We start from the raw sequence: 27,662 nt of genomic DNA, 5'->3' as shown, positions 1-27,662 counted from the left end.
ATGTAATAAATGTTTGAGAGGAAACAAGCTTTAGTTCACTAATGTGCATAAAAATACAATGAGATGAACATTAATGTTACTTCTTGCTCTCCCTTTTATCTCAAGGTGTTTCTGAAAATTGACAAGTTTGGAAATGGACTAGAGATCGATCAGGCTCGACTAGGAAAGTGCAAACAGCTTGGGGATGTATTTACAGAAGAGAAATTCCGTTACATGTGCATTCTCTCTGGTTGTGACTACCTTCCATCGCTTTATGGAATCGGGTTAGCTAAGGCATGCAAGCTGTTAAAACTAGCCAGCAATCCTGATATTATAAAGGTAATGTATGCTCAGATTTGTATTTTAGGATTTCTAAAGCCTTTACATATTAACACTTTATTGAAAAAATCTGAGGGGTCGGATGTCATGAAGGGTGTTCTCCTTAAGTACCTGCAATTTGAGGAGACCTCAAAGGAAATACTCCACTGGTGTTGGAGAATGGTGTGTTTCAGTAATGTTGTAGTGTGTGGTCTTAAGCGTTGGAGAACTGCTAAATAAAATAAATGTTGACTTATTCCAATTCTTCAAGAATATATAGTGCATGGGGACAGATTTTTCAAAGCCTAAAGGATTGTCCTTCATGCTATCATTTATTTACTCCTTTGTTACATTCCCAGAAAACCAGTCCACAACTTTTAAATTGGATTCAGATTGTGCCAGATTCAGCTACTTAAAATGTGGTTCTTCTGTAGGAAGAGTGACTGATGGAAGAAGTTGCACCTTCTTACTCTGCTCCCCATAGTATTCAAAGTCATGTCTGCTTATTTTTTATCAGTATCATGGGCAAACAATGTTTGACACTGTGCAAGACATAAAAGAGCTTACAGTTAAACAAAACTGACACATTGAGAAATCCAGAGAATAGATTGAGTTTGGAATTGTATTATTCTTCATATTTATTTATTAAGTTCTTGTGGGCAATATGGAAGAAGAGCATTCTTAAAGGATAATGAATGTGAAACGTCACAATGTTATTTTGGAGGCACAGTAGTCCTAATCCAGCAAACCAAAGTCTAGTTAATTTAAACTGAACTACTCATTTGCTTAAAGTTAAGCACTTGTTTAAGTGTCTGCTTGATCTAGGCCTTGAAGAAAGAATAGCACTTCTTAAAACCTATTTAAAAATGTATTGGTAAGGCATGTATCAAACCTATTTGATTTGCTCATCAAGCTTTTCTTAATATCAGAAAGGAATCTCGTAGATTTTCCATTTTTTTGTTTAATCAGTTTCCACTGTTTAGACAAACCAGCATTTAAAAAAAAAAAAAACAAAAACAAACCTTTAAGTATACTTAGCTTAGTAAAATAGTGAAATTTGCACCTGAAAAGCTGTCGTTTGCTAATATCTCATGTGAAACATTTCTGCTGTAACTATTGTAAGCCAGTAACTGAGCAATAAGCATACTGATCCAACAGTGAGTGAAACAGTATTCATATTTCTCATTGTAGCGAGTTACACTGAAGAGTAATTGGAATTAATATAGAAAGAAGACTGCCAAAATATGTTCACTGTCTTATCTGTTTGTTTGGTTTTCTCATGTTTTGCAGTTTAGTTTCTTTGAGGGTAAAATTTTCCCATATACTGAGATGCATCCTTCTCAACAAACTTGTCTAAAAACTTAACTACCAATTAGTGAATTCATAGGAATCACCAAAAAACTACCTAAATCGCATGTATATATTGGAGAAACTATTTAAATAGTAAGTCAGTATTTTTGTTGATTAAAAACAGCCAGCAAAGGATTTTCTAAAAGTTTAAGAGTTTTGTTGTACTTACATTTTTTAGCTGTGTGTTTGAAGGCAGAGGAGAAGAGGATAAATAAAGGATAAATTTAGTGTTACCTTAGCTTCATCAGACTTGCACTCTAATGGAAAACCTTAATGAAGATGGGGTACATTTTGCTAATGGTAGCTATTAGAGTTGGAGCATGTTATTAACAGTGTTGTAGGCAATATAAAGGTGAGAAAGAATGCACAAGTCCTCCCCCATTAACTTATTTCCCTACTTGTAAGGTTTTGGATGGATGGACTGTGTCCTGTTACAACCTTAACTGTCACTAAACATAAGTTTTCTTTGCTAATTTAACGTGTGTGTGTGTGTGTGTGTGTGTGTGTGTGTGTGTGTGTTTGTGTAATTTGTCCATATATATATGTTTCTGTGAAGGCTGTTCTATTACATTTCTTCTCCACCCTCTCAGCTTCCCATGTAGTCACAGAGTACCTCCTCTAGGATATTTGGATATAAAATTGTCCATATATATGTTCCTCAGAAGGCTGTTCTGTGTTCCAGCCACTCCTTCCCTGTGCTCAGAACAACATTCCATGTAGTCATAGAGTCAAGGATATTTGGAATCATAATTTTGAAGACCTGCACAATATTGTATCTCCTTTGATTGGAAGTGACGAGAAAGCAACATCTTTATTGTTGACAGGTTATTAAGAAAATTGGTCAGTACCTGAAGATGAATATAACTGTATCGGAAGAATACATAGAGGGATTTATTCGAGCCAATAATACTTTCCTTTATCAATTGGTTTTCGACCCAGTCAAGAGGAAGCTTGTTCCTCTAAATGCTTATGATGACAGCATTGATCCAGAAACACTACTTTATGCAGGGCCGTATCCTTTTTGCTCTGGCGTATTATGGGGGAAATGGTGTGTCATAGTGGGTTCCTTCTCTTCCTTATGTGTTTGATTTTCTCCATTATTATACAGGAGGCTTTTGTTTGATCAGTCAGCCTAGCAAAAGATGTCCATCTTTTTCCTTTAACATTTTAAAGCATTATACTCAGAAAGAAAAAACTTTCAGTAATCGTAAATATCCTTTGTTCTAAAACCACAAATATGCTTTTTTTTAAAGAAACTGTTATTTTACTTAACTTTAGACTGAATTTAGATTTTTTTTCAACTGTCTTGACTTCTTTGAGACAGTGTCTATTGTGGGTAGTGTTAAGATAATATACGTTGTAACTCTCCCATTAGCACTTAGGCGAATGACAGACAGGGCCCTAACCTGTGGGAGCAGTGACATTTCCCCATCCTCCGTCTCCTTTTTATGACTCCCATCATAGTGGAATAAAAAAATCCAGTATGAAGGGAGAAAGCCATTAAGAACTAGCTCCCAGCTGTGGTATACCTGCCAAACTGCTGTGGGGAATGATTGACAGAGACTTTCATTTTCTTTGGCCACCACTATGTCTCCTGCTTGCTCTCCCTAGTAATGGCTAAAGACTTCTGCCAGGAGCTGCTACTGAATGAAGTCAGGGGAAAGCAGTTTGTGCAGTAGTATATGTTCTTTGGATGCTCAATTTTTGGATTATTCTAATAGCATATTTTAATATAGAAAATAGAACAGGAGTTCTAATTTGTCATACTACTTTTTTATATTTATAATACAAATATTCAGATATATATCCCCTTAATTTGATTGACTTAGACATATTGATGATGATACTGCTTTTCAAATTGCCCTTGGCAATAAAGATATTGATACAATGGAACAAATTGATGACTACAACCCTGAGGCTTCACAGGTAACATTGTTTTTAAAACATTCAACGTAGGATTTTGACATGCCTCTGGGAAAGTATGGAGGAATGTTACCTACATCTGTGTCAAGGATCACAAGCTGGTCTGGTGTTATGAAAGTTGTATATAGTACACGAGGAGTCTGGAATAAAAGTAAGGCTCAAGCAGCAACAGAATACAAATTTGTTGGTTTTTGTTCCCGTCCCGTGTCCCCCCTTCCGATAAGTCAAAGGGCTAGTGCTTTGAAAAGTGTTTTTGGATCCTAAAATGTAGGTGACACCTAATTTTTTTTTAAATAATTTTTGCCAATATTTTTTAAAATCTCTTAGTAGTTCCAAAAAGCATAAAATAAGTTCATACATATTAATACCTTTTGTAGTTTCCTCTCCCAGTAAAATATAACAATTGAATGCCCATTTTATCGTTATCACTGGCCCTGTGTGCTTGAGTCCCTTTGAAGTCCGTGGAAATTCAGCATTTTTATGGGCTTTTCTGAAATTGGACTATAAACAATTTTCTGGGTTCAAGAAGCCTCATGAAATTAAGTAGGGGAAATCAGATGCTGTTTCTGTACTACCTTCTTCACCTAATTATAATGAGCCATTTTAGGTTCTTTTGAAGGTGGAAATTTTTTGTGACACTAGTGGAAGGTTTTAAAAATATTGAAAAAATGGCTTCAGTAAAGCAAATGAAACTCGCTTTAAAGAAAAAAAAAAGTCATTAATGAAAGGCCTACTTGTGGAAGTAACTAGTTCAGATATAACTCTACAAATTATTGGGAAATATTTCCTCAAATTAATTGTTTTTATAACAAATTCAAATTAAGTTTTGACTGTGCTGCCTGTTTATATCTGTCTTAGACTAGCAGTCAGTCACATCTCACGGAAGGGAAATAGACGTGGCAGCACAAAAATTAGTTTATGTGGAAAGCATTTGAAAACATGGAAATGAAGAGAAGAAAATGTGAATGAAGAGGAGAACGTCTGTGATAGCTGTTGCATAAATGTCAAATCATTCTGATACACTAAAGTGGGGAATCATAGGTTGAATAAGTTTTCCTCCAACACATGCTTTGCTCTGTTTTTATTTTTTTAGCCTTCGTGGCCAAGAAGTCGAGGCTGGAATGATAGAGCTGCTAGTCAGAAGCCATGCCATGTAAATAGCGTTTGGAGCAGAGACTACAAGCCTGGTCATAATACGAACATTACCATGCGTACCATGCATTTGCTAGAGAAATCAACTACCAAAGGCATGGAGAAGATAATTAGTATCAAAGGCCTGAAACTTCCAAGCAAGGAGCTATTAGTCAAAAGATCAAGAAGTGGTATGTTTCTTTACACAAAAATTATCAGGACAGAAAGGGAGAAAAGGATAATTTTTTTAGTTGCGTTGAAGACTTGAGGTTGAAAACTCCATTTCCAATATATTTTTATGTGAAGAATTGTGAGTGAGTGAGAGAGAAAGGTTTACAACATGTGTTGCAAGACTGAAGAGACAAAATACTAAAACTAAGTAAAAATTGGCTTTATGGTTATATGCCGGGGTGCCCAAACTTACTGACTCCCATTGCCACTGGGCAGAATCCTCTAGCCTCACTATCCTCCCTCAGGGCAAAAACTCTGAGCGCCGCACCTCAGTCTGGTAGGTGGAGAATTCTGTGGGGGGGCCTAGGTGACTCTGCGAGCTGAACTTCAACTGTAAAAGAGCCGCATGCGGCTCACAGGCCACGGATTGGCCATCCCTGTTATATGCCTTTCAGTAATATTTAGATTTAGTCTGATTTACATTGGGATTTTCAAAAGTGCAGCTATTTCATTAGATATCTCGTCCTGTCAAATTTTTAATTACATTGCTTAAAATTATTTTTGAAAATCTGTTCTATTTCAAATTTTGTTTTTGTTTGTTGTATAGTGGCTCGTAAGGCACTAGAAAATATCCCACCAGTTAAAGGATGGGATGCAGGCAGAGGAGTTCTCAAAAACATTATATATGCGACTCCTTCTTACCCTCCCAGATCTTGGAACATTCTGTCTATTCTCACTGCCTAGACACTCTGTCTTCCAGTTTTCCCATGATATCCTTGAATTTGGCTTCTGCTCTCTATTCCACGGAAGCTACCCCTTACTAGGGAAACTGGTGAACTATTGCTAGTTAAGTGAAAGGGGCACTTCTCTGTTCTTATTCTGCTTCGTCTGTCTAGTGCCTTTAGTGGAGTTGTCTCTGCTTCAGCCTCTTCCTATCCATGCTTCTGGTAAGCCTTTGTCACTTCTTGCTTGACTGCTGTGACATTCTTCTCTCCAGCTTCTCTCATCTCCAGGTTTTTAAAAATTCAGCTTCCTAGGTAGATTTATCCACCACTTCTTGTATCATTTCACTGGCCTCTTTTTGCTTACTGTTTCAAACTCAAGATCCTTGTCCTCACTTTCAAGGCCTTAATCTTGCCTTATTTAAATCTCAGTCTTCATTTGCTCCTACTCCTCTTCTTGTTCCACAGGTTCTCTCAGTGCTGCCGCTATTGATCATTTTGTGCCTTTCTTGGTTTTAGACCCTCTGTCATGCTTGGAACAAGCTTTCAGTATTTGTCAACCAAGCACATGATCTTTTTTTCTCTTCAATACCGTTTCTTTCAGTCATCTTCCGTGTCAGTACCATTTCTTTCAGTGATCTACCTTGTCTTCCTCATTGATAGTTTCCTCATGCCCTCCTTTTTCTAAACAGTTGTCCACTGTCTCTCTCAGTTAATATACTTAATGAAGCAGGGAATGCTTCTTATTCTGGTAAAATACTCTATGCATTTGCATTGTTTTTATAAATGATTAGTAGTAATAATTTTGGATTTTTATCCTAATATGATTTGTAAAAAAGGCCACTTTGTAGTGCATAACTTGTAAGAACATGTACTAGAAAAGTATACATTTACGGGCCAACATTGTGTTAAAGACAATAATCTCCTAAATGTCTACAGAAGCATTGCAATGTCATAACTTGTGTGCTAGGGTCGCCAAAAATTTTCATTGTTTAAATGGGGTCACACTGAGTAAAAGATTGGGAACCCCTGGCCTACACTAAATTAAATTAACACCCATTCAAGTTTGTTGGCAAATGGTAAGTGGCATAATGCTCCATTCAGCTAATTTCTTACCAGCTGGAAGAGCTCATTCTACAGTGCTTTTCTACAGTGATATTAAATTTAATTAGAACTATATTCTTTCTATTTAGAAGAGTTGTCGGATGGAGATCTATTGAGTCAGTATTCGTTTTCAAAAACAAAAAAGCCCAAGAAAGAAAACAGTGAAGACGATGAGCTACAGAAGTGTGTCTCTGCAGTGTCAATGATTCATGCTTCGGGGGACTCTTCCAGTAAAGAAAGCTCAAACACCCAACCTAAAGCCAGGAACAAATTTGCTACCTTTCTGCAGAGGAAAAATGAAGAGAGTGGAGCTATTGTTGTTCCAGGGACTAAAAGCAGGCATGTTTACATCACCATTTTAACAAGTAATATAATATAAAAAGCCGAGATTAAATTCTTGTGGAATACACTGCAATTTTCCTACTACACATAATGAACAGTGTATTACAATAGTGCCTCAAAACCCCAATGGAGATCAGAAACCCCTTGTGTTAGGCACACTACAAACACATACCAAGAGACAATCCCCACCCTAAAGAATTTACACTGTCAATAGACTACAAAAGATGGGAGCAGAAACTGTTGAACAAAAGGTGACATGGCTTCCCCAAGGTCAAACAGCAGATGAGTAGTGAAACCAGGAATAGAACCCAGGTCTCTTAACTCTTAATCCAGTCTCCAGTCAATTTAAACCATGTTGTCTCCTTAAGCACTGGACTTAGTATGTGCTTAAGTCAGTGATGTGTATTAACTGTGTTTAGTGATGCAATATTATTTGAATGTATTTCAGCTCTTTTATTAATTCATTGGTCTCCAGGATTCTGCAGAAGAGTAGAAAATCCCAATTGGCTTTGGCTTTGGTTTCATATTGTTTAAATTCCTTCATTTTTAAGATGTTGAGTTTTTTATATATGAGGATAACAGAATATTGTTGCCAATCCAATTTCCACTCTTGTCTGCCAGAGGTTCATTAGTGTGCTGAGTAGTTTAGAGGATAAAGTGAAACAACACAAGGATTCTCATGTCTCCCAACCAGGTCTCATGGACGAAGGCTACATCAAGAGCTTAGTCAGTCTGACTTTGTGTCTTATTTGCATCTGCTTGCTTGCATTTCTTAAAGTAAACAATGTGTGGCTGCAGTGACCTTGCATTACACATCTGATGCTGGGCTTTCTTGCCATATTTCTATGGTTATTTTTTCCTATTAATCCTGGAAAAGAAGGGAAAGGGCCTAACTTACTAGGAGCATATAGTTAAGTGTCTAGTTTTTACTATAACTGCAGAGTAAAACAAGACTGCTGTAAAACAGAACATTATTTTTTCTTTTATCAATCTTCCATGTTATAATACTGTATAGATACAAAAGTTTATTAGGAATTGATGGTATTTAATTTCCAGCTTATGCAATAACAATTGTAAAAAAATAGCTGCAATGTTCTACCAGGGATAGGAACAATTAATCCTGAAGGGCATATCTGCTGCCTACTTGATTCTAAGCTTTGCAAAGAATATTCTCATTTTCTGTGCCTCTGTTATGCATAAATGATCTCAAAGCAAAGCATTTTAACTTATATGTTGTACTACTTCACTAAATGTTTGGGAGTATGTTAGAAAATGTTCTTAAAAAATATATCAGTGGGGTTCTGTGGGTCTGCTAATCTGTGGCATGACCTAGAATTGCACAGCATCCAGCTTTGACATCTCACCCCAGAAACCAGCATTTGCTAGTTGTTTTCCCCCAAGGTGGAGCTTGGTGTCAGAGAGATCTTAAATGATGCTGTAGCAGCAGTCCTTAGCTGTAACTGCCAAAGTTGAAAGGACTGGATCAGTTCTCGTTCACTCCTGTAGTGATTTTCATACAAAGCTATCCATCAAGTTAAGTATGTATATGGCTCCTATTACCAAAATGTCTGAGCTGCTCCTCATTAATGAATGTATCATCATATCTCAGAGAAGTTATTATTCTCTTTTTACAACTAGAGAACTGCAGCATGGAAAGATTAGGGCCCTACTCCTGAAAACATTTACGCATGTGCATAACTTGAAGCATGAGTAGTCCCATTGAGGTCAGTGTATCTATTCACATCTATGAAGTTAAGCATGTACATAAATGTTTGCAGGGTCAGGGCCCTAGTGACTTGCCCACGGTCAGACACAAGTGAATCGAACCAAGATCTCCTGGGTCTCAGCCTCTCGTCTTACCCACAAAAGCAGTTAGTCTGCCTGTCTTCAGTACCTCTGCAGCACTAGGGTGGAGGATCTAGCTAAGATTGGGGTGACTGGCAGTAGCCCCATCTTACAACTTAACCGGTATTATTGGGGCCAGGGCATAAGAGAGGACATAGATCTGTTAGTCTGAGAGGAGTATGATGCTGCAGTGGCCTTGTTTGCAAACCTCACTAGGGCTCCTACTCAAAATGCAGATTAGTTCTCTCAGGTACTGAAGGAATAGGATGAATGAGAGGTCAGACAGTGATTGGTATCGTTGCTGCTTTCTTTGAGCTAGAACCTATAAAGTTTTAAATAGTACTTCCAAAACAAAAGTGCTGGGTGCAAATAACTACTGTCTGTGAAAATGAAATTTAAATTGAAAAATAATTGATTATTTTTCACCTCTTTATCCCTTGTATCTTTCATTTTATGTATGTTAGGTTCTTCTGCCATGCCACAAATATGCTTGATTGTACAGCAAAGAATGAAGCTGCCCAGCCATCACAGGATGTTGAGTTGGATTGTCAGGCCCAGGAAACTAAAAATATAACAGAAGATCCTGTTCCTCAGTGTTTGGAGGCTGGGAAATTTACAAGAACTATCGCATCATCCCCCATGGAAACACAAAGAAGTTGCTTCAGTTGGTCTGGAAGCCTTGGAGGGAGTCCTGGGACACCCAGCCCATCTCATGGTGTACTGCTGTTACAGCAGTTTCACCGTCAGAGAAACAACCAAACGGTGCCCCAGGATGGTGAGATACCTAGATTACACACTGTCAACAACACAGCTGTTGATGAGTCAGATGAAGAATCCTCCCCCTTGCTGGAAATGGAATATTCTTCTCAGTCTCAAGGGTCTAGTGAGCTGTCAGAAAGCAGCTTGGACTCCTCAAGGATATCACAGACATCTAACAAAGACTCAGATGCAGAAGTAAGAAAATTAGCTTTGTTTCAATTCAGCTGTACTGGCCATGTGGGCTAATTCATCAGGATTTAGGGTAATACTTTCAGAACTGTCTCAGGGGTTTGCAAACAGCTCATGTTAATTACAGTAGTTATTAATCTGACTCTCCTCTTCAAAATAATACCCCATGGATACATTAATTTCTTAAGACAAAAGCTACTAGTCTGTATGGTGGAAGTGTCTGAATAGCATGGATTGGCAATTTGTAGGTCAGTCCTTTTATTTTCATAGATTCTCAGATTCTAAGCCAGGAGGGACCATTGTGATCTAGTCTGACTTCTAAAACGCAGGCCATAAAACGTCCCCAAAATAATTCCTATTTCTATTTTATATTTTCAGTTTTCCCATTGCTGATCATGCAAGGAGTAAGAAGACTAATGCATTTAGATTTCTGAATCTGTTTTTACTAATCACTGAAGAAGTCCCTTTTAATGTGCTTATGGTAGTGTCTGGTGAAAACAAGCAGAGGGTCTCAGGGAAGCTTTTAAAATGTTCAAAAATATTGTAAACTGAATGTGTGTGTACACACACATATGTGTATACATATAAAACTATTGTTTTACATTATGAAAAAGTTAGTTTTAAAACCTCAGTTTAATATTTTTTTTGTCCCAAAGGAATCTGACTGTAGACTAAAGCCAGGCAATGATCCAGGTTCTCGGAGCTCTCCGATGTTTTCTGCTCTTTGTACTGAAAGAAAGAATACACTCCTAAAGAGCAAGGTATAACACTCCTTTAATTTTAATGTATGGTCCATTGAGTTTTAAAGATCAAAGTCTTGGGTAAACCACTACACTCATTGTAAGCCTTTGTAAGGTCAGATGGTAGGCACAAGTGTATGCTATCCAGAGAAGGCATGTCAGCACTTCTCTAACTCATTCTTGGTGCTCATCCACATTAGAAATACAGCTGAAACGGGACTTGGTTATAAACCCTGGTTAGAACCATTAACATGATCACAGATCTTAACCACATTACTGTTAACCATGTTACTTCACTAAAGCCCAGGACATTTCTAAGATTTTAACCTGGTTAAAGAACATTAAGTTCCCGTATATATTACAAAATTGCAGCCACATTTTAAATGATGAATTGACAAGCACTCTATAAACAGACCTTTGTCTGGTTTTACTGATAAATGTAGATGAGGCCATACATGTTTTTCTTCCCCTGCATGCCCCCCACCCCAGCCAGAAAAATACTCATAAGGTATCTTTGGCTAGAATAGATAAGAGTCTTAATTCTCGCTAATTTTAGCAATAAACTGTTTTATAAATATTAAAAAATCACAAGTATCCATACACCACAGCAGTGCTGCATGCATTCCTTGGAAGAATAGTGACACCTTGTGGTTCTTAGGTTGCTTTCCACGTAAAGAAATTTTAATGTTTTCTCATCTTCTGAATTATTCTGTATTTCTTGCTTTTTTAAAAAAATGTTGATGTGTACTTTTCATTAGAATGACACATAGTAATTTGAAGAGAGGGCGGATTATCGAATGGTCAGGACATTAGCCTGGGAGTTGGGAGATCTGGGTTGAATTCCATTCTTCTAAATTTTCTGTGTGACTTTCTTGGGCAAGTCACTTAATCTCTCCTTGCCTCAGTTTCTTATCTGTAGAACAGGGACAGTAATACTTCCCTGCTTCTCAGAGCTGTTGTGAAGATAAGTGCATTACAGATTGTGCAGAAGCCATATAAGTATCTTTGATTAAACGCATCAAAGAAGTTTCAGGAAACTCAGGATCTCTTGGTGTTAGTACAATAATGTTTTACTGATGGGTGGACAGAGGTAAAGACAAATTAATGAGGATGAGGATGGTATAAGAACCTGAATTTATGAAACAATCAGTCCCATTATGAGGATGTTAAAATATTACCATTATTCTGCTGTGGCTGGGCTGAAAGAGAAGTTTGTATAAAACCACTGTTATACTTTTCAAAGCAATTTTTGCATCCTTGTTGCCTAAAAACACATTTTTATTGATGGGGGGGGGGAGGAGGGAGGGTAATCGTCAGAATGGGCAAATTGAGAATCTTTAATATCTTCCAATTCATAATGTATATGTACTGTCTTGGTGATTCTAATTTCAGGATTAATCTGTGTCATCATTATGGATACATGTAAATTAACTAGCTCTCAAGGATCTTGGACTCCTTCCTACAATGGCATTTCTGCCTTTTGCTATTGCTGATGGAGCTGAACTAATGATAGCAACAGTGAAAAATTTTAGATTAAAAAAGACTAATCTAGACACAGCAAAAGAAGGGGGAAAATATGCTTTACTTTGATGTGTATATCTTCACACTGACTTCAGAATTCTTTGGAGAGGAGCAAATCCAGGGAATTTATGTAGCAGCCTTGAGTAGAGTGTGATGCTAGCATCCCCTATATTTAGGTTGCCTAACACTACCTATTATAAAATATTCTTGCATTCTTCATACCTTTATTGTTTGCCATATGACTTTGCAAACTTTTTTAATACAGTTTTTTGTATGACATTACATATATGTAGTCCTGAATATCAGATTCCAACAATTTAGATATTCCTCCCTTGTGAATACTAAATAAATTATTGTTTTATAAGACTGATCAAATTTATATATTTTTTGATAGAGAACTCAAATGCAAGAAAATTGAGTCATAGAAGAATTCTAAAAATCCTAGTCCTCAAAGGTTTAAATTATTTCCATTGCTTTGTCACAAGCATAACATTCAGTAATTCATTTGTTTGACATTTAGTTTCTAAAAATTATAGATTTTTTTTTTTTTTTAACACACAAGGTATTTCCCTCAGTTTGAGGTAACTATTTTGAACCTCATTGTGACAGATTAATTATTAATCATTGGACTGGAAGTTTCTGGTTGTGTAAGGGACCAGTGATCATGTGCTAATTATAGTCAAAATAGACAGAGGACAGTCCCAGCCAATACAATATACACTTGCTGCATCAAAAGGTCTAATGATGTATTCCAAAGCTGAGGAACATTTATTGGGAGAAAAATGTAGATAGGAAAAATGTGAATGAAAATTGAGAGCTCTTTAAGAAGAGTTTGAGATGGCCAAAAGTTATGAACCACAGTCGAGAAAGAAGGCAACTTTGGCTAAAAGTTCATCATGGCTCAGTGGCAAGAGAAGGCAGCAATTAGAAATTAAAAAAAAAAATAGAAATAAGGCACAAATTTTTAACAGTGACGGTGAGCAAAAAGTCGGGGAAAGGGTGGATTCTCCATCTCTTGATGTCCTCAAAGCAAGTTGGATGCCTTTCTGTATGCACCTGTATGCAAAAGTGAATACTATTTACATTCTCTAGCAAAACAATTTTATTTATCTTTACCCGTGTGTAAAATAAATAAAATTGTGCAACAAAGCCCGTAGTGTTTGCTCTTGATCTGCCACAGGTATAATGATTTAGTATTTATATCTACAGGTCCTTGGTTTACATAGATCCAATTTTGCGAGGTCACGTGTTGTGACAAAACTCAAGCCACTGATGCCAGCTAAAGTCAGTGGGTTAAGCAAGAAACTACCAACTGTACAGAAGAAAAATCATCACGATGCTGAAAATAAACCAGATCTGCAGGTCACAATCAGTGAACTCTGGAAAAACTTCCAATTTAAACGGTTAGTTGCTTTAACTCTTTACTATAAAAATTGATTTCTCTCCTCCTCCTTCCCCCCCAATTTCTCTCCCACCTGCCTTGGTTCTCTCCCTAGCCCCTTTGGAACTGTGAGGAGAACTAACAATATCTCTTCTCTCTATACACTCTGAAGATGTGGGGAGAAGGATTTTTTTTTGTCACTATGTGCCTGCACATAATGGAAAAATATTCTCACTTTTCTCTACAGAAATGAGACATTTCCTCTTTTCTCCCTGTAGTCTCTTTCCTCAGCATGATGGAATTTTCACTCAGTAAATATAATTTATACTGTTTACAGAGTTTTAACTTGCTGCAAAATTTGGAGATGTAAGGGAGACTTTGAACGATATGAAAACACTATATATGTCTGTGTTTTAGCATCTTTTTGCAAAAAACAGCAATATGCTGGTGCTGCTACAGTTGCTAGAGATCCTACTATCCCCTTAAGAATTGTTCTTCGAGTGCTTACTCATGTCCATTCCACTATAGGTGTGTGCAAGCCTCCGTGCATGGCTACCGGAACTTTTTTCCTCTTAGTAGATCCCGTAGGGTGGGCTCCAGCACCCTCTGGAGCCCCGCGTACATGCCGTGGTATATGAGCTGCTGCTGGCCCTACACCCCCTCAGTTCCTTCTTTCCGCCCGTGACTGTTACTGGAACTGCCTGTGCTTGCACTGCAAGTGCATATTTCCCCGTGTTTTGAACTTTAAGCAAGGATTTTTGTGTGTGTTAGTTAGTTAGCTTAATAACTGTTGTTAGTGTTAGTTAGAGACTGAGATAGTCTAGCTGAGATTTTACAGGGAGCGGATATGCTCCGGTCTCATGGCTTCAAGCGTGTGCTTCCAGCAGGAAGGCTTTCCCGCTAAGTGAGCCCCACTGCCTAAAGCATGGGGGGGAAACCTTCGTAAGGAGAACGGATCTGCAAGGCTTTCAGACCAAAATATGCCTGAAAGCCTCGCTCATGGAGCCCCCAACCGGCTCCGTACCAACCTGCTCTGCTGCGGTACTCAGCGTGCCATCTGCGCAGAGGGCACCATCGGCAATAACTAGACTAGGCACCACGAAGAGATGAGATCAGCGCTTGGAGCACGGATACTCCCCCGCACCGGCTAAGCAGGCGGGGTGGAGCACCGATCCATACAGAGGTCAGATCACGGAGACCCACTGTCTGAGCCACCGTCTCCAGCCAGGGAACCTCCCCCGACTCTTGGGAGTTGGGGAGCCCTCGGCACCTACCAGCATCATCGACTTTGGAGGCTGTCAGGCGGCAAGAGCCTTGTCGGCCTTCCATACACCACCGCCACCCATACCTCCACGAGAGAGAAGGGGCTGGCGTTATGGGAAGCCCGCATTGGGACCCCCTGAATGGCTCAGGAGGTCCCCAGCACGAGGAGGAAGATCTCCTGCAGACCGGTTTCGTAGGGTAGAGCAGGAACGCTCATCTAGAAGTTATTCCAGGTAGCGGTCGCCAGACCGACCTACATCGAGGCAGAGAGCGAAGTCGCCTGCCTGACACCGGTCTCAACCCGATGGCACTGGGTGAGGTCCATCTCACCGTTCCCGCTCTCCGGCAGTGAAGAGTTCGCCTGCAATGATGCGATGCTGATCCCGGTCACCAGAGACAGTCTCAGTACCGAGGAATTCGCCGGTCTGTGCCAAATGCGGTTGCCGGAGATAGACTCTGCACCGAGGAGTTCACTCTCCCCCGTACTGAGGCAGCACTGAACCCAGATGCCAGAGACTGACTCGGTGGTGGTAGATGACAGAACAAGGAGCAACGGTCTCAAGTTGCAGTTGGGGAGGTCTAGGTTGGACATTAGGAAAAAGTTTTTCACTAGGAGGGTGGTGAAGCACTGGAATGGGTTACCTAGGGAGGTGGTGGAATCTCAATCTTTAGAGGTTTTTAAGCCGAGGCTTGACAAAGCCCTGGCTGGGATGAGATAGCTGAGGTTAGTCCTGCTTTGAGCAGGAGGTTGGACTAGATGACCTCCTGAGGTCCCTTTCAACTCTAATATTCTATGAGTTCGCCCCCACACTGAGGCTGCGCAGAACCTGGCGCTGGAGTTTGACTCGGCACCGAGATGCATGCAGAGCGCAAAGTCCTCGGTACCAGGATGATGCTCTGGTGAGCCCAGCTCGCCGGAGCGTTGTCCGTACGCCTACTCCAGCCACGGCACCCATGTCGAACCTGGTAGTCGAGGTTATCGACGTTGAGGGGACGCTCGCCGGAGCGACGGAGCAGTGAGAGTCTTTGGGGCAGCATCACCGTGGTCTTTTGACCGTGCCTCAGTGTCCCTTGGGGAGGTAGTCACTGGGGGAGCCACCACCGATGAAAGGTGCCAGAACCTCAGGTGCAAGTAGCCCCGGATGGTCTCAGAAGCAATGGTCATGGAGGCCTATGGGGTTTCTCGGGAGGGGATGAGACCACAGTCCGTCAACCCCTCGGGGATGTAGTCAGTGCCTCAGGTACAGGAAAAAGGGCCATCATTTGCCCTTGGACGATGACTCGGCCCCACGGGCAGGGACTCCTGTGGGGACTGCTTGTCGATGGGAAGAGGTGCTGCGGCCCTCCAATTCCCCTGCTTCCTCCTCGCTGGATGAAGCATGCTCCCAAGCCCTGGTTGATTCTAGGGCACACTGGGGACTACTCAAGAGGTGGCCTCCACCTTGGGGCTGGAGGCGAAGGAGCTAAAGGGGCATCAGACAGTCCCTTTAACGTGCTAGTGGTGGGCCCCCCCCAGTGGGGATAGCCCTCCCGGTCTACAAAGGGGTGCTCAAGATAGTGAGGGCCTCGTGGCAACCCCCTCCTCCGTAGCCGATACCTAAATGAGCCAAGAAAGGTATTACGCCCCAGCCCAGGGGTTTGAATACTTGTTTACCACCCAGCCCCAGGTCCCTGGTGATGGTTGCCACCAGCCACAGGAATGGGCAGGGTAGCCGGACTCTACTTCAGAGAACAAGGACGATTGTAAGCCAGACTTGTTTGGAGAAAAATTTTATTCAACAGCACTATCAGCAAGTAGAAGGTGAGCCCTTGGGGGACTCAGTGGGCTGCTTTGCTGAGGCTCTGCCCGTCAGCAGGCGCTGAACTTGTATACCATTGCAGAAGAGGGTACCACGGGAGCTCCAGGCATCCTGGAGCAGTGCTCCAGGAATCATCAGTTGCTGCTGATTCGGTGGGCAGAGCCATTCCCCCCCCGCCATCGGCATGCTCAGATGTTAGTGGTGGCAATCTCGGGCTGTCCTAAAAGATACCAGCACCCCTTCCGGGGCCCTCCCTTGGACAAGTCAGTCTTGTCTTCGGTTCAGATGGATGCAAAGCTATGTGGTCTGAAGGACTCCAAGACCACGCTCTGTTCCCTGGGCCGTTACACACCACAGACCTTTAGGTCCCCAAGGACAGCAGCAGCAGAGGTGTCAGCCACGGCCATCTCGCAACCTACGGGCAATGAGACAGAGTCAGGGGGTCTAGGAGACACCATCCGCTCTGAGTGGCTCCTTAGGCCCTCAGTAAGGTCATATCAGCGATAGGGCAGTCGGAAAAGGCCCTTTCTGATGGTGCACGCAAGGGCAGCGCCCTAGCCTCTACCCTCCTTCCGGTTCACGTGGGCCAGAACACCTTTGGACCACTGGGTCCTGTAAGCTGATTTTTAGTTGCTTGACTATAGTTACTCCATTTTTGCAGCCTTTTTTGTTTATAAGGCAAGGCCATTCCACTCTGTGCACAGATCATGGAAAGTTCTTAGGAATGCAGAAGGAGATAAGCCTCGGCTGGATTCAGCAAGCTATGCAACCTTAATAAATAAGTTGTAGTTAGCTGCAAAACATCTGTAAAAGTATTTTATAAATAATGTATGCCAAATAATATAAACCAATAATTATAAAAAAAAATAAGTTTGTGCCCTTATAAAAAAAATATGTATAGTTTTGTCATAAATGTTTAAGTAGCAATAAAGTATAAAACTGTCTAATCCTTTGTTCGGGATCTTTTTCCACTGTCCACTTGTGGGCTTAAAAATTGACCTTCTACAAAATAAACTCTTTTGGAGACTGTCCAGCCTGAAATCCTGTGTGAGTCTCTTATCAGTGCAGAGTAACAAACCACACTTAGAATCTTTTTCCAACAATTTGGCGACTTGGCTGGGACACCTTGCTTGCCAACCCCGAGTTCCTGCGCCAGCCAATGCCTCAGCCGGCACTGGGTGAGGTCACCCTGAAGGGTTTTAGACGGAAAATGGAACTCGGTGGAAGGCTGTAAAGCGTCGAGACCCTTCGAGTCTCAGTCTCCAAGAATTCCAGGTACCTCTATGTTTTGTGTTTGTTGTCTGTTTCTTTGTACTTGACAGGCTTTTCTCTTGGGAGATTCCAAAAAGGGCACCCTAGCATCGTCCTTGACGATGGCCATGCGTTGAGTTTGAGGGCTCATTAACGCAAAAGTCCAGGGTGACACAAGTTTTTTTTCGTGCACGGAATCTCCCTACCCTTTCTTTGGTCTGTACCTTTAATTTTGCTTGTAGTAAAATTCCTCCAAAAGTGAATTAAAGCAATATATGCATATCCCCAATTGTTCTATGCACAAAGTGTCCACAAAGTGTGCTTAAAAAAAATACGTGCTGGTTTAAGTACTAAAATAAGGGCTCGGATCAAATTCTCTGACCTGTTCTTTAAAGAACAAAACCAAGTGCTGTGTTAACACGAAACGCGTGCAAGTGTGTGTAAAAAGTAATAGTGCTGTAGACAAGAGATGGGGCTCAGTGGCAATAAAATCCCCGAGAGCAGCCCTTCAGGGGCAATATTAGCAGCATAGGCTGCAGGCAAGTTACCAATACAAAAAAAAAAAAAAAAAAGCTCGAGCTAAATAAAAAGTAGCAAAGCTCCATAAAACAAGTCAATGGAGCCTATGGGGTCCAAACTTTTCTACATTATATTACTTGTATTTAAAAGTATTAGTAGTATTTTTGTGTATATGCAAGTAGTTATAATGTTTATAAAATGTTGCTTTAAATATACTGCAAAAATAAAATAACTATAGTCAAGCAACTAAAAATAAGCTTACAATCCCCCCTTTAAGTCAAACTGTCCTGCAGTTTAGACTCACTTACATGACTTGCAAAAAGCTTTGTTTATTTTTAGTTTTAATTTTAGTAATTTTAATTTGGGTGACTATTTGTATAGTAGCTATTTTTGGTTTTTAAAAATTGGGTGAAGGTAAAATACACAAAAGGTAGCGTGCTTGACCTTTAAAACAATAATAGGCAAGAATAACAATAAAACAAAAAATTTTTTAAAACCACTCCAAAACAAAAAAAAAAAATACCACAACATCATCCCTACCACCTCAAAAAAAAAAAAAAAAAAAAACCACTTAAAACTCCCCCAAATCACTACTTCCCTAAATAAACATAACTAATAATCTTCTAAATATTCTATATTAGCCTTATCTAAATAACTCTCTTTTAATCCAAATTCCTAATTAACAATACACCTCTCAAAAAAATCCCCAAAATCCATTAAAAAAAAAACAACCCAACAACCTAATAACTTTAAAATACAATTAAAACCCAAACAACTAAACCATAAAAAACAATGCTTCTTAAACTATACTAATACATCTTTATAATTAATTAATCAACTACAAACAAATTTAAATGTATCTAACTGTTAAATTTGCAGTCATATTCCCTTACATTTTAAAAAAAGTATACCCGTAGTTCTAATTGTATTAAACACCACACATTAATACAAAAAATTACCATTCCTTTTCCTAACAAAATACATCCACCTAACTTATAAATCCCCCAAAAAATTCTGCTTTAAAACCAACCAATCCATATAAAAAAAATTACACTTCACAAAAATATAAAAATTAATTATAACACTTATAACTATACCTTTACTATTAACTCTACAAAATATATAGCCCAAAATAAAAACTCTTTTACATATTATTTTCCCTACTCCCTAAATATTAACTATTATAACATTCGTTTAATACAAAGCCCCTTAGCTTATTCATAAAACATATAAATTTAATAAATCATTATTTTATTTATAAAAATAAAACCCATAAAAAATTACCCCTATAATAAAAAAAACTCCTGCTACATCAAAGCTATTACCCCTGCCATTAAACACACATCCACACTACCCCAAAACAAACTCTAAAACCAAAAAACAATCACCAAAGCCCAACAATATTAAAATATCACCTTGCCCCAACTTAAAATTACATATGCTATCAAAAAAATAAAAGACATTACTAAAATACTTAAAACAATGGCCAATGCCACTACCCAAAATTTTAAAAACATAACCACTAAAATAAATATCTAACAAATAATTCTACAAAACCAAATAGCCCTAAACTTTACCTTAACAAACAAAAAAAAATACACAATAATCAATACCTATTATTCTTATATAAATAAATCTAACAAAATAAAAACCAATACACATAACATTTTACAAATCTCATCACTATTCCATAACATTTCCCAAAATAATACTTCATAAAATTTCACAAATCTATTTCATGCCTTAACTTCATAACTACCAAATTTATCCTAACTTAAACAATTATTTATAAATATAATTTATTTTATTGTTGTTCTTGCCTATTATTGTTTTCAATGTCAAGCACGCTACCTTTTGTGTATTTTACCTTCACCCAATTTTTAAAAACCAAAAGTAGCTACTATACAAATAGTCACCCAAATTAAAATTACTAAAATTAAACTAAACTAAAAATAAACCAAGCTTTTTGCAAGTCATGTAAGTGAGTCTAAACTGCAGGACAGTTTGACTCAAAAAAAAATTGTAAACTAATTTTTAGTTGCTTAACTATAGTTACTCCATTTTTGCAGCTTTTTTATTTATAAAGCAAAGCCATTCCACTCTGTGCACAAATCATAAAAAATTATTAAAAATGCAAAAAAAAAAATAAGCCTCAGCTAAATTCAGCAAGCTATACAACCTTAATAAATAAATTATAATTAGCTGCAAAACATCTATAAAAATATTTTATAAATATATACCAAATAATATAAACCAATAATTATAAAAAAAATAAGTTTGTGCCCTTATAAATAATATATATATATATATATATATATATATATATATATATATATATATATATATATATATATATATATTTTATCATAAATATTTAAATAACAATAAAATATAAAACTGTCTGTAATCCTTTATTCAAAATCTTTTTCCACTGTCCACTTATAAACTTAAAAATTAACCTTCTACAAAATAAACTCTTTTTTAAAAACTGTCCAGCCTAAAATCCTATATAAGTCTCTTATCAGTGCAAAATAACAAACCACACTTAGTCTTTTTCCAACAGTCCTTGATATGGTTCGGTGGGTTAGCCCCCCTGGTCGTCTACGCTCCCCCCCCCCCCCCCACGACACCTCCCCCTTCCTCCCTCTCAGTGGCAATTCCACATCCAAGAGGTTGAGGCTGCCTCAGCCTGGGGCAGTGGGAAAGGTCCCTCAGGGCACAGCGGAAGAGGTCTTACTCAAGGTGCTTCCTCGTCCCCTAGGAAAAAGGGGATTTGAGGACGGTGTGAGACCTACGTAGTCTCACAAATACAGCAAGGGATGCAAGTCTCGCCTGGTCTCCCCAGCTCCAGTATTGGATACAGGACCTTGGTATACCACCCTGGATGTCAGGGACACATATCTTCAATGCATCCTTCACCTTGTAGTGGTTGGCTCCTTCTAATGCTGACGGCTTTACCCTGTAGCCTGTTTTCGACCCTGAGGGTGTTTACTGAAGGCCTGGCAGTGGTAGCTGCGCGCTTGAGGCAAAAGCAGGGGTGCAGGACTTGCACAAGGCAGGGCCAGGTCCCAAATCCAGAGCAGTGTGAGTCAGTCAGGCTCCACTTGCGTCTGGTGGGTCCTGCTGGTAAACAAAGTTCACGTTAACTCAGGTACAGAATATGGAATGCATCGGCATGACCAGTTGCTTCCTGGGCCAGGCCTTCGTGCTGTGAGACAGCGTCCCTCGGGATGGCCCACCTGCACAAATGCCCGAGGACAACAGTCAAACGTGGCCAACAGCTGGTAGGTCACAGGGTGGCCTGCACCTATGTGGTGAGACTAGCAAGTCTGACGATTAGGCCGCTTTAATCACGGCTAGCCTCGGTGTACAGTCTGAGCAGGTAACTTCAACACCGGGAGGCTTCCGTTCCCCCCCCCCCCCCAAAAAAAACAAAAACAAAAAACCAAAACAAACAGCAGCAAGCCCTAGCCTCCCTAGACTGGTGGATGACTCAGGAGGTGTGAAGGGGTGTACAGTTCGTGGAGCTGGCTCCCTCAGTTACCCTGATGTTGGACACTTCAGGCAGAGGGTGAAGTGCCGTATCAGTGCTGACTTCGGCTCACAAGGCGTCTGGCCAAGGAAGGAGAGGCGTTGGCACACCGATGTAAAGATTCGCGAAACACCCGCAGGGCTTGTGGAATGTTCCTCCGCTTATCGAGGGCAGGGCAGTACAGGTGCTGACAGACAGCACAGTGTCCATGTACTACATCAACAGGCGGAGGGAGCCCATTTGTCAGCCTCATGACGGGAAGCTATTGGTCCTTAGGACCTGGCGGTGATCACCTCCCGGAGGTGATGAACGACGAGGCAGATTGCATCAAGAGGTCGCCCTCTCTCACCATGATGGGTCGCTGCACCCACAAAGGGCATCTACGACTGTCTGGAGGGGGGGGTTTCCCCAAAGAGAATCTGTCCGTATCGGATTGGAGCATGAGGTGTCCACAGTGCTGCTCTTTTCGTGGTCAAGGGGCAGGGGCGATCACCAATGCCATCCGTCTGTAGCAGTCATAGAGCTTCATATTCACTTTCCCGCCTTCCCCTCCTGCGTACAGTCCTGCTGAAGATGAGGAGGGGTTAAACAGATGCCATCTTGATTGCTCCGGCCTGGCCACGCCAGCACGGTTTTGCATACTGCTGGACTTCTCGATTGCCCGCCTCGGGAGCCTCCAAGACAGCGTGATCCCAGATCCCAGGATCACGGTCACCTGCATTGCCCAGATCTGGACCCTTGACACCTCAGGAAGTGGTGGATCAGTGGCTGAGAGACGACAAGTAAGCCACTCAGAGCAAGTCTAGTGAGTCCTGCTGGATAGCAGGAAGCCCTCCATGCAGGTTGTCTATCATGTTAAGTGGAAGCGGCTATTGCCTGCTGGGGGAGTCCCGGGGCATTCTGCCCAGCCTCCCGCCAGTGCAGGCGATCCGGGAAATACAATTAAAAATGTACAAAAACAGCATCTGATAGTTGTTTTTGTTAGTTTTTTTTTTTTTTAAATCATTTTATAAATGTGCTGGATATATAAGAGAAGTAAATTTATAAAAACAGGTTTTGCATTTAAAACTAAGGAAGTATTAATTGGAGGTAGTGAATTGATGCCTTGTTTCTGGTCACCATGGGCCTGACTTTTGAAGGTATTTCGGTGCCTAGTGGGATTTTCAAAAACACCTAAGCAGTTTAGGTGCCTAACTCCCATCAAAATCAATAGGAGTTAGGCACCTAACTTGCTTAGATGATTTTGAAAATCCCACTAGGTAATATTTGCATCTTTAGGTACCTAAATAAATTTCAAAACCTGGTCCTGTGTCCTTCTCATCCTCTCCCCCTCCCCCTGGTTTTGGATTGGAAGAGGAAAACTAGCTTTTTTGTTTTTTCAACTCCCAATTGGTTTCTCAACTATGAATGAACTAGTCTAAAGGAAGAAAACATTCTCTCTGCATGTGCTAGCTAAACTGATACCAAAAGTAATTAAGGCAAAACCTTTTCTGTACAACAGAAACCAAGTACCTTACATTTGGGGGAAAATGTAAATGCCAGCATTCACACCATTGTGAAGATTGAAAATAATTATTTATTATGTGTATTACTGTAGCGCCAAGTAGCCCTAGTCACAGACCAAGGCTGCATTGTGCTGCGTGCTGTACAAATAGAGATACTTAATGCAGCCATGACACTTGGACATATTTATGAAGCTTGACTTGACTTCTGAAATTAAAGACGTTTTTGCTCTGATTCTATATATATAGTGGGAGGAGGGAAGCAGCACCCTTTAATGCATTAAAATTTAAGCAGAGCTTAGCGATGCAGCATATTCTTTTTTGTATCTATTTACATGATTTTCATAGATTATAAGAAGTTTAGGCCTTGATAGAGGTTATCGATTTCATATTTAATTTTAAAGATGTTTACTTTTAAGAAAAATGTATTTAATTTAAATGAAATTGATTTTAAAAAACAAATTGAATTTGTGTTTAAATTGATCTATTTTTTTTATCCACCCTGACAGTAAGTAAGAAATTACTATTCTCTTTCTCCTGCAAGTCCTTGTCCACATGCATTCTATTCTTGGTGCTTATATGCTTGAGATCAGAGTGTTTTGGTCAGCCGTGTCCATTAGGGCCATGCATATGCCCTAAGTGTCCTTATTATGCTCCTATACTGAAGGCATAAAGGATGGAGTGGGCCCAGTTGCTACTGAGTTTCTTCTCCCTGCCATGGCTGTAAAATACAGCTCCACACTGTCCATGTCTTCATGCATTGCCTTATAGCTTAGCTGTCTATATTTCTGTAGATATAGAGTTAATTAGCTTTAATAGAGCAGTTGCCTATTAGCAGATAGATAGTCTTGGAACTTGTTTGGAAGTTTTTACTTATTTTATTTTCCTTCTGTGACTGTATTGGGATGTAGTAATGTCTCATTTTAAGGGCTTTCTACACGGTGCAGCAGTGTGCACCACAGGAGGGTTATTTTTAAAACACGCTAATTTGTTGAGCATTAATTGGTCTGTGTAGACTCTGCTAGTGCACACACAAAGGTCCCTCGTAGCTTTCGTGTAATGCAGACATGCAGTACTATGTTAGAGCACACAAGGAAATGTTTAATGAGCCCCAACAGAGACCACACAGACCAATTAATGAGCAACACGTAGTGCGCTTTAGAAATCAGGCCCTTATATTGCGCCTTGCCACACTCTGTAGACAAGCCCGAAGTCTCCTAGCTTTATGTACTGTTGCTCTTTGAGGTGGCAATTCCAATAAATGATTGGGTACACAGTGCCTTTTTGTTTAGGGAAATCACACATCCCTGAGAAGTGCGTGGCATACAAGTCCTTTTCTGAAAGGACCTTAAAAGCTAGTTTTTGGAAAACTTGTAGATATTTTTCTACCAATGGGCATGTGGCATTGCCCATTAACAAAGCTCTCACGGAGCCGGCCAAGCATATATGGCATACTCTAGCTACAATTAGTCCTACCTCTAAAGCATCAGACAAAAAGTGTCATATGCCTTCCACCAGAGTGGAGCATCTCTGCATGCATCCTGAATTTGATTCATAAGTCGTTATGGCAGCTAGTGAGAGGAAACAGACAGATGAATGACTGGGAGAAAAAGAAGATCTGAAATGTCTTGATTTATTAGGACATAAAAACTGTTTGTCTGCCAGCCTGCAATTTAAATGGCAAATTGTAGTCATTATTGGTTCAGTATGACTTTTTAAAACTCTAATAAAGTCTCAGACTTCAATGACAAGCTCCCACAGAAGAAGAGGGAGGAGTTTAAATCTTTACTTAGAGGGTGGCATTTAATTTTCAGGATGTCCCTCCAGATAGCTTTGGATGCTGCTGATACCACATCTTGGTTGTAATGAGAAGGACATTCTAGTTAAAAAGCTCCGGTATCCCAAAAGAGGCACAATTTCCCATGGAAGATTTTCCTTTTCATGGCCTGGACCTTTTCAGTACAAAAAACAAATAAGGCACTGCACTCACTGAAGGATTCCCCACACTCCATTCTCTTGGGGTTTATACTCCAGTACTGAAGAGAAAACTGGGAAGATCTTACACTTACTCCAGACGGAGACAATCACTAGTTTTCTTGTTCCATCAGGGAACCTAGGAACCCACAAGAAAGAGGCAGCACATGCAGAAATGGAGACCTTTTGCCTTGGCAACTGCTTCATCCCACTCTGCATCTACATCCAAATAACTATTTTGATGTATTAAAGTGCACCTGGCAGCCATTTCTGCATACCACCTTCCTATTGAAAGCTACACAGTTCCCCCTCTTTTCCTCTTCCTCCCTCTTCCCCCTAATGATTAAATTGCTTAAGAGCCTATTTCATGTTTTTTCTACCAGTAAGGGAACGTTCCTCCCCATAGGATCTCAGCGTGGTTTCAACAGGCTTAATTGCCCCTCTACTAAACCCCTGGCAACCTGCTTCTTATTGCACTTATTGATGACCACTTTTTTGGTAGCCATTACATTTGTTGGAAGGATTGGAAAATACAGGCTCTCGGGGCAGGAACTCCCTATACCGTATTCCATCCCTATACCATATTCCATAGGGATAAAGACCACATTCCAAGTTCTTACTAAAAGTAGTTATGGACTTCCATTTAAATGATCTGCCAATATTCTTCCCTAAACCACATTCTAATAAAGAAGAGGCTAGGCTTCATGCTTGTAGGGCATGTTCGTAGATCTTCCCCTAAAATATTTGTAGCATTTGCCAGCAGAATGTGGGGGTCAGACAACATCAGCCCAGAGGCTATCCAAGTGGGCTTTGGGTTCTGTTACAAATTAGTCAGTCTTGATCCCTCCAGCTTAGCAAAGGGCTCACTTCACTAGGGCCTCGGCAGCTTCTGCATCCTCCATGCAAAGCATACCCCTGTCAGACATCTGCAAAGCAGCTACTCAAGATCAATCCCTACTGTCATTTGGTAGATGTGTCGAGGGTCTGATGCTTCTTTTGGCAGAACTGTATCAGTCTGTTTTTGTTTTTGTTCTTTGTTAAATAGACTCAGAGCGTACACTGCTTTTACACCAGGTCACTGTTGGTAAATCCCCAAGAGTGTAATACATTTGGACAAGCACTCGAAGGAAGAAAAGCTACTTGCATTACAGTAAATGGAGTTGTTTGACATTTGTAGAGTATATGTATTCATGACCCACCCTCCTCCTTCACTAGTACAGAGTCCTTTAGCATCTGGATTCTGTGGTGGTGAAGAAACTGAGTGGTGATTGGATCAACTCCACCCCTTCAGCCTTAAGGCAAGCATGACCCCAACAGACAGTGCTGGCCAAAAGACTTGGATCTCAAGAACACGGGGCTTGGACACCAAGAGTGGAATACATATGGACAGCACATCTCCAAGAACTCTAGTTAGTGTAGGATAGGTGGAGCAGAGAGTTGAAGTAACTTGCCCAATATACTCAGTAAATAAGTGGCAGAAGTGGGATTATAACTCTGGGTTTCCTGAGTTCTAACCTTGTGCTTATTCCTCTATTTCTTCATACTTGCATATGCATTATAGTTCTGTGATTAAAAAATTCAGTGTGCCTAATTGTACATGGTTGCTTGTCTCTTTTTTTGCAGAGACTCTGAAAAGCTCCCCTCTTGTAAAAAATCAGGCCCATTGTCTCCAGTCAAAGATAATATCCAGCTCACTCCAGAAACAGAAGAGGAGATCTTCAATCAACTTGAGTATAGTCATGTTCAGAGAGCAATATTCCAATGAACTGATGTCATTTGCATATGCATCTCACTGTTGCATGGTGGCATACATTTTAACCATTGCAGATATATTGTTGGGGGACAGAGTAAGATGAATTGTTTCTGCACATCATATATCAATATAAAAATATATATTTGTATGTGAGCTGTATATTTGTCTGACTATAGAGTTTCTGTCATCTTTTATATAAAGTGAAATGAAAGGTTCAGTTTTATACTGACTGAATAAAACCTTTTGAATATTAAATTATATTGTGGTATTTTTCTCATTCAAATACCAATAGGAAACTTCTGTTCAAACTAATTTTTAAAAATTGTCATTAAAGTTGTATGTACAACTTTATTCTAGATCCTAACCTCCCCAAGTATGTGCTGTGCCTCTCAGTACAAATACCAGAGCCTGTTTAGATTTGTCCCAAGGTTCCATCTCATTCCTTCTGTCTACCTGTCAGGTCTTCTGTTCCAGAAGTGTAAACAGAGCAGAAATTCAGTGCTCCTAACTTACATCACTCTTTTTCTGGCTATTTATAGCAATTTTATGGCGGCAGCAGCAGCAGCCAAAATAGTTCCCTCCTGGCTGGGACCA

At 40.1% G+C, this 27,662-nt stretch overlaps 1 protein-coding gene across 2 annotated transcripts in view; it reads left to right on the top strand.

The window, feature by feature from the left end:
- EXO1 (exonuclease 1) overlaps positions 1-27,323 on the top strand; it is a 34,564-nt gene extending 7,241 nt beyond the window's left edge. The window contains exons 6-14 of one of the 2 annotated variants that reach the window (XM_067535753.1): positions 106-318; positions 2,472-2,659; positions 3,477-3,573; positions 4,664-4,892; positions 6,791-7,037; positions 9,350-9,839; positions 10,490-10,594; positions 13,304-13,497; positions 26,939-27,323. In XM_067535753.1, coding sequence (XP_067391854.1) covers positions 106-318; positions 2,472-2,659; positions 3,477-3,573; positions 4,664-4,892; positions 6,791-7,037; positions 9,350-9,839; positions 10,490-10,594; positions 13,304-13,497; positions 26,939-27,080 — 1,905 coding nt within the window. In that variant the 3' untranslated portion in view covers positions 27,081-27,323. Of the gene's footprint in view, positions 1-105; positions 319-2,471; positions 2,660-3,476; positions 3,574-4,663; positions 4,893-6,787; positions 7,038-9,349; positions 9,840-10,489; positions 10,595-13,303; positions 13,498-26,938 lie in introns of both variants that reach the window. The other variant, XM_067535752.1, reaches the window with a different exon arrangement.
- Positions 27,324-27,662: the final 339 nt, after the last annotated feature.

Source organism: Emydura macquarii, unplaced genomic scaffold (assembly GCF_026122565.2).
Source record: "Emydura macquarii macquarii isolate MOO-44397 ecotype Brisbane River unplaced genomic scaffold, CSIRO-AGI_Emac_v2 contig_3517, whole genome shotgun sequence".
NCBI lineage: Eukaryota > Metazoa > Chordata > Testudines > Chelidae > Emydura > Emydura macquarii.
Note: the sequence above shows the minus strand (reverse complement) of the source record. Positions and strands in the feature narration are given on the sequence as shown.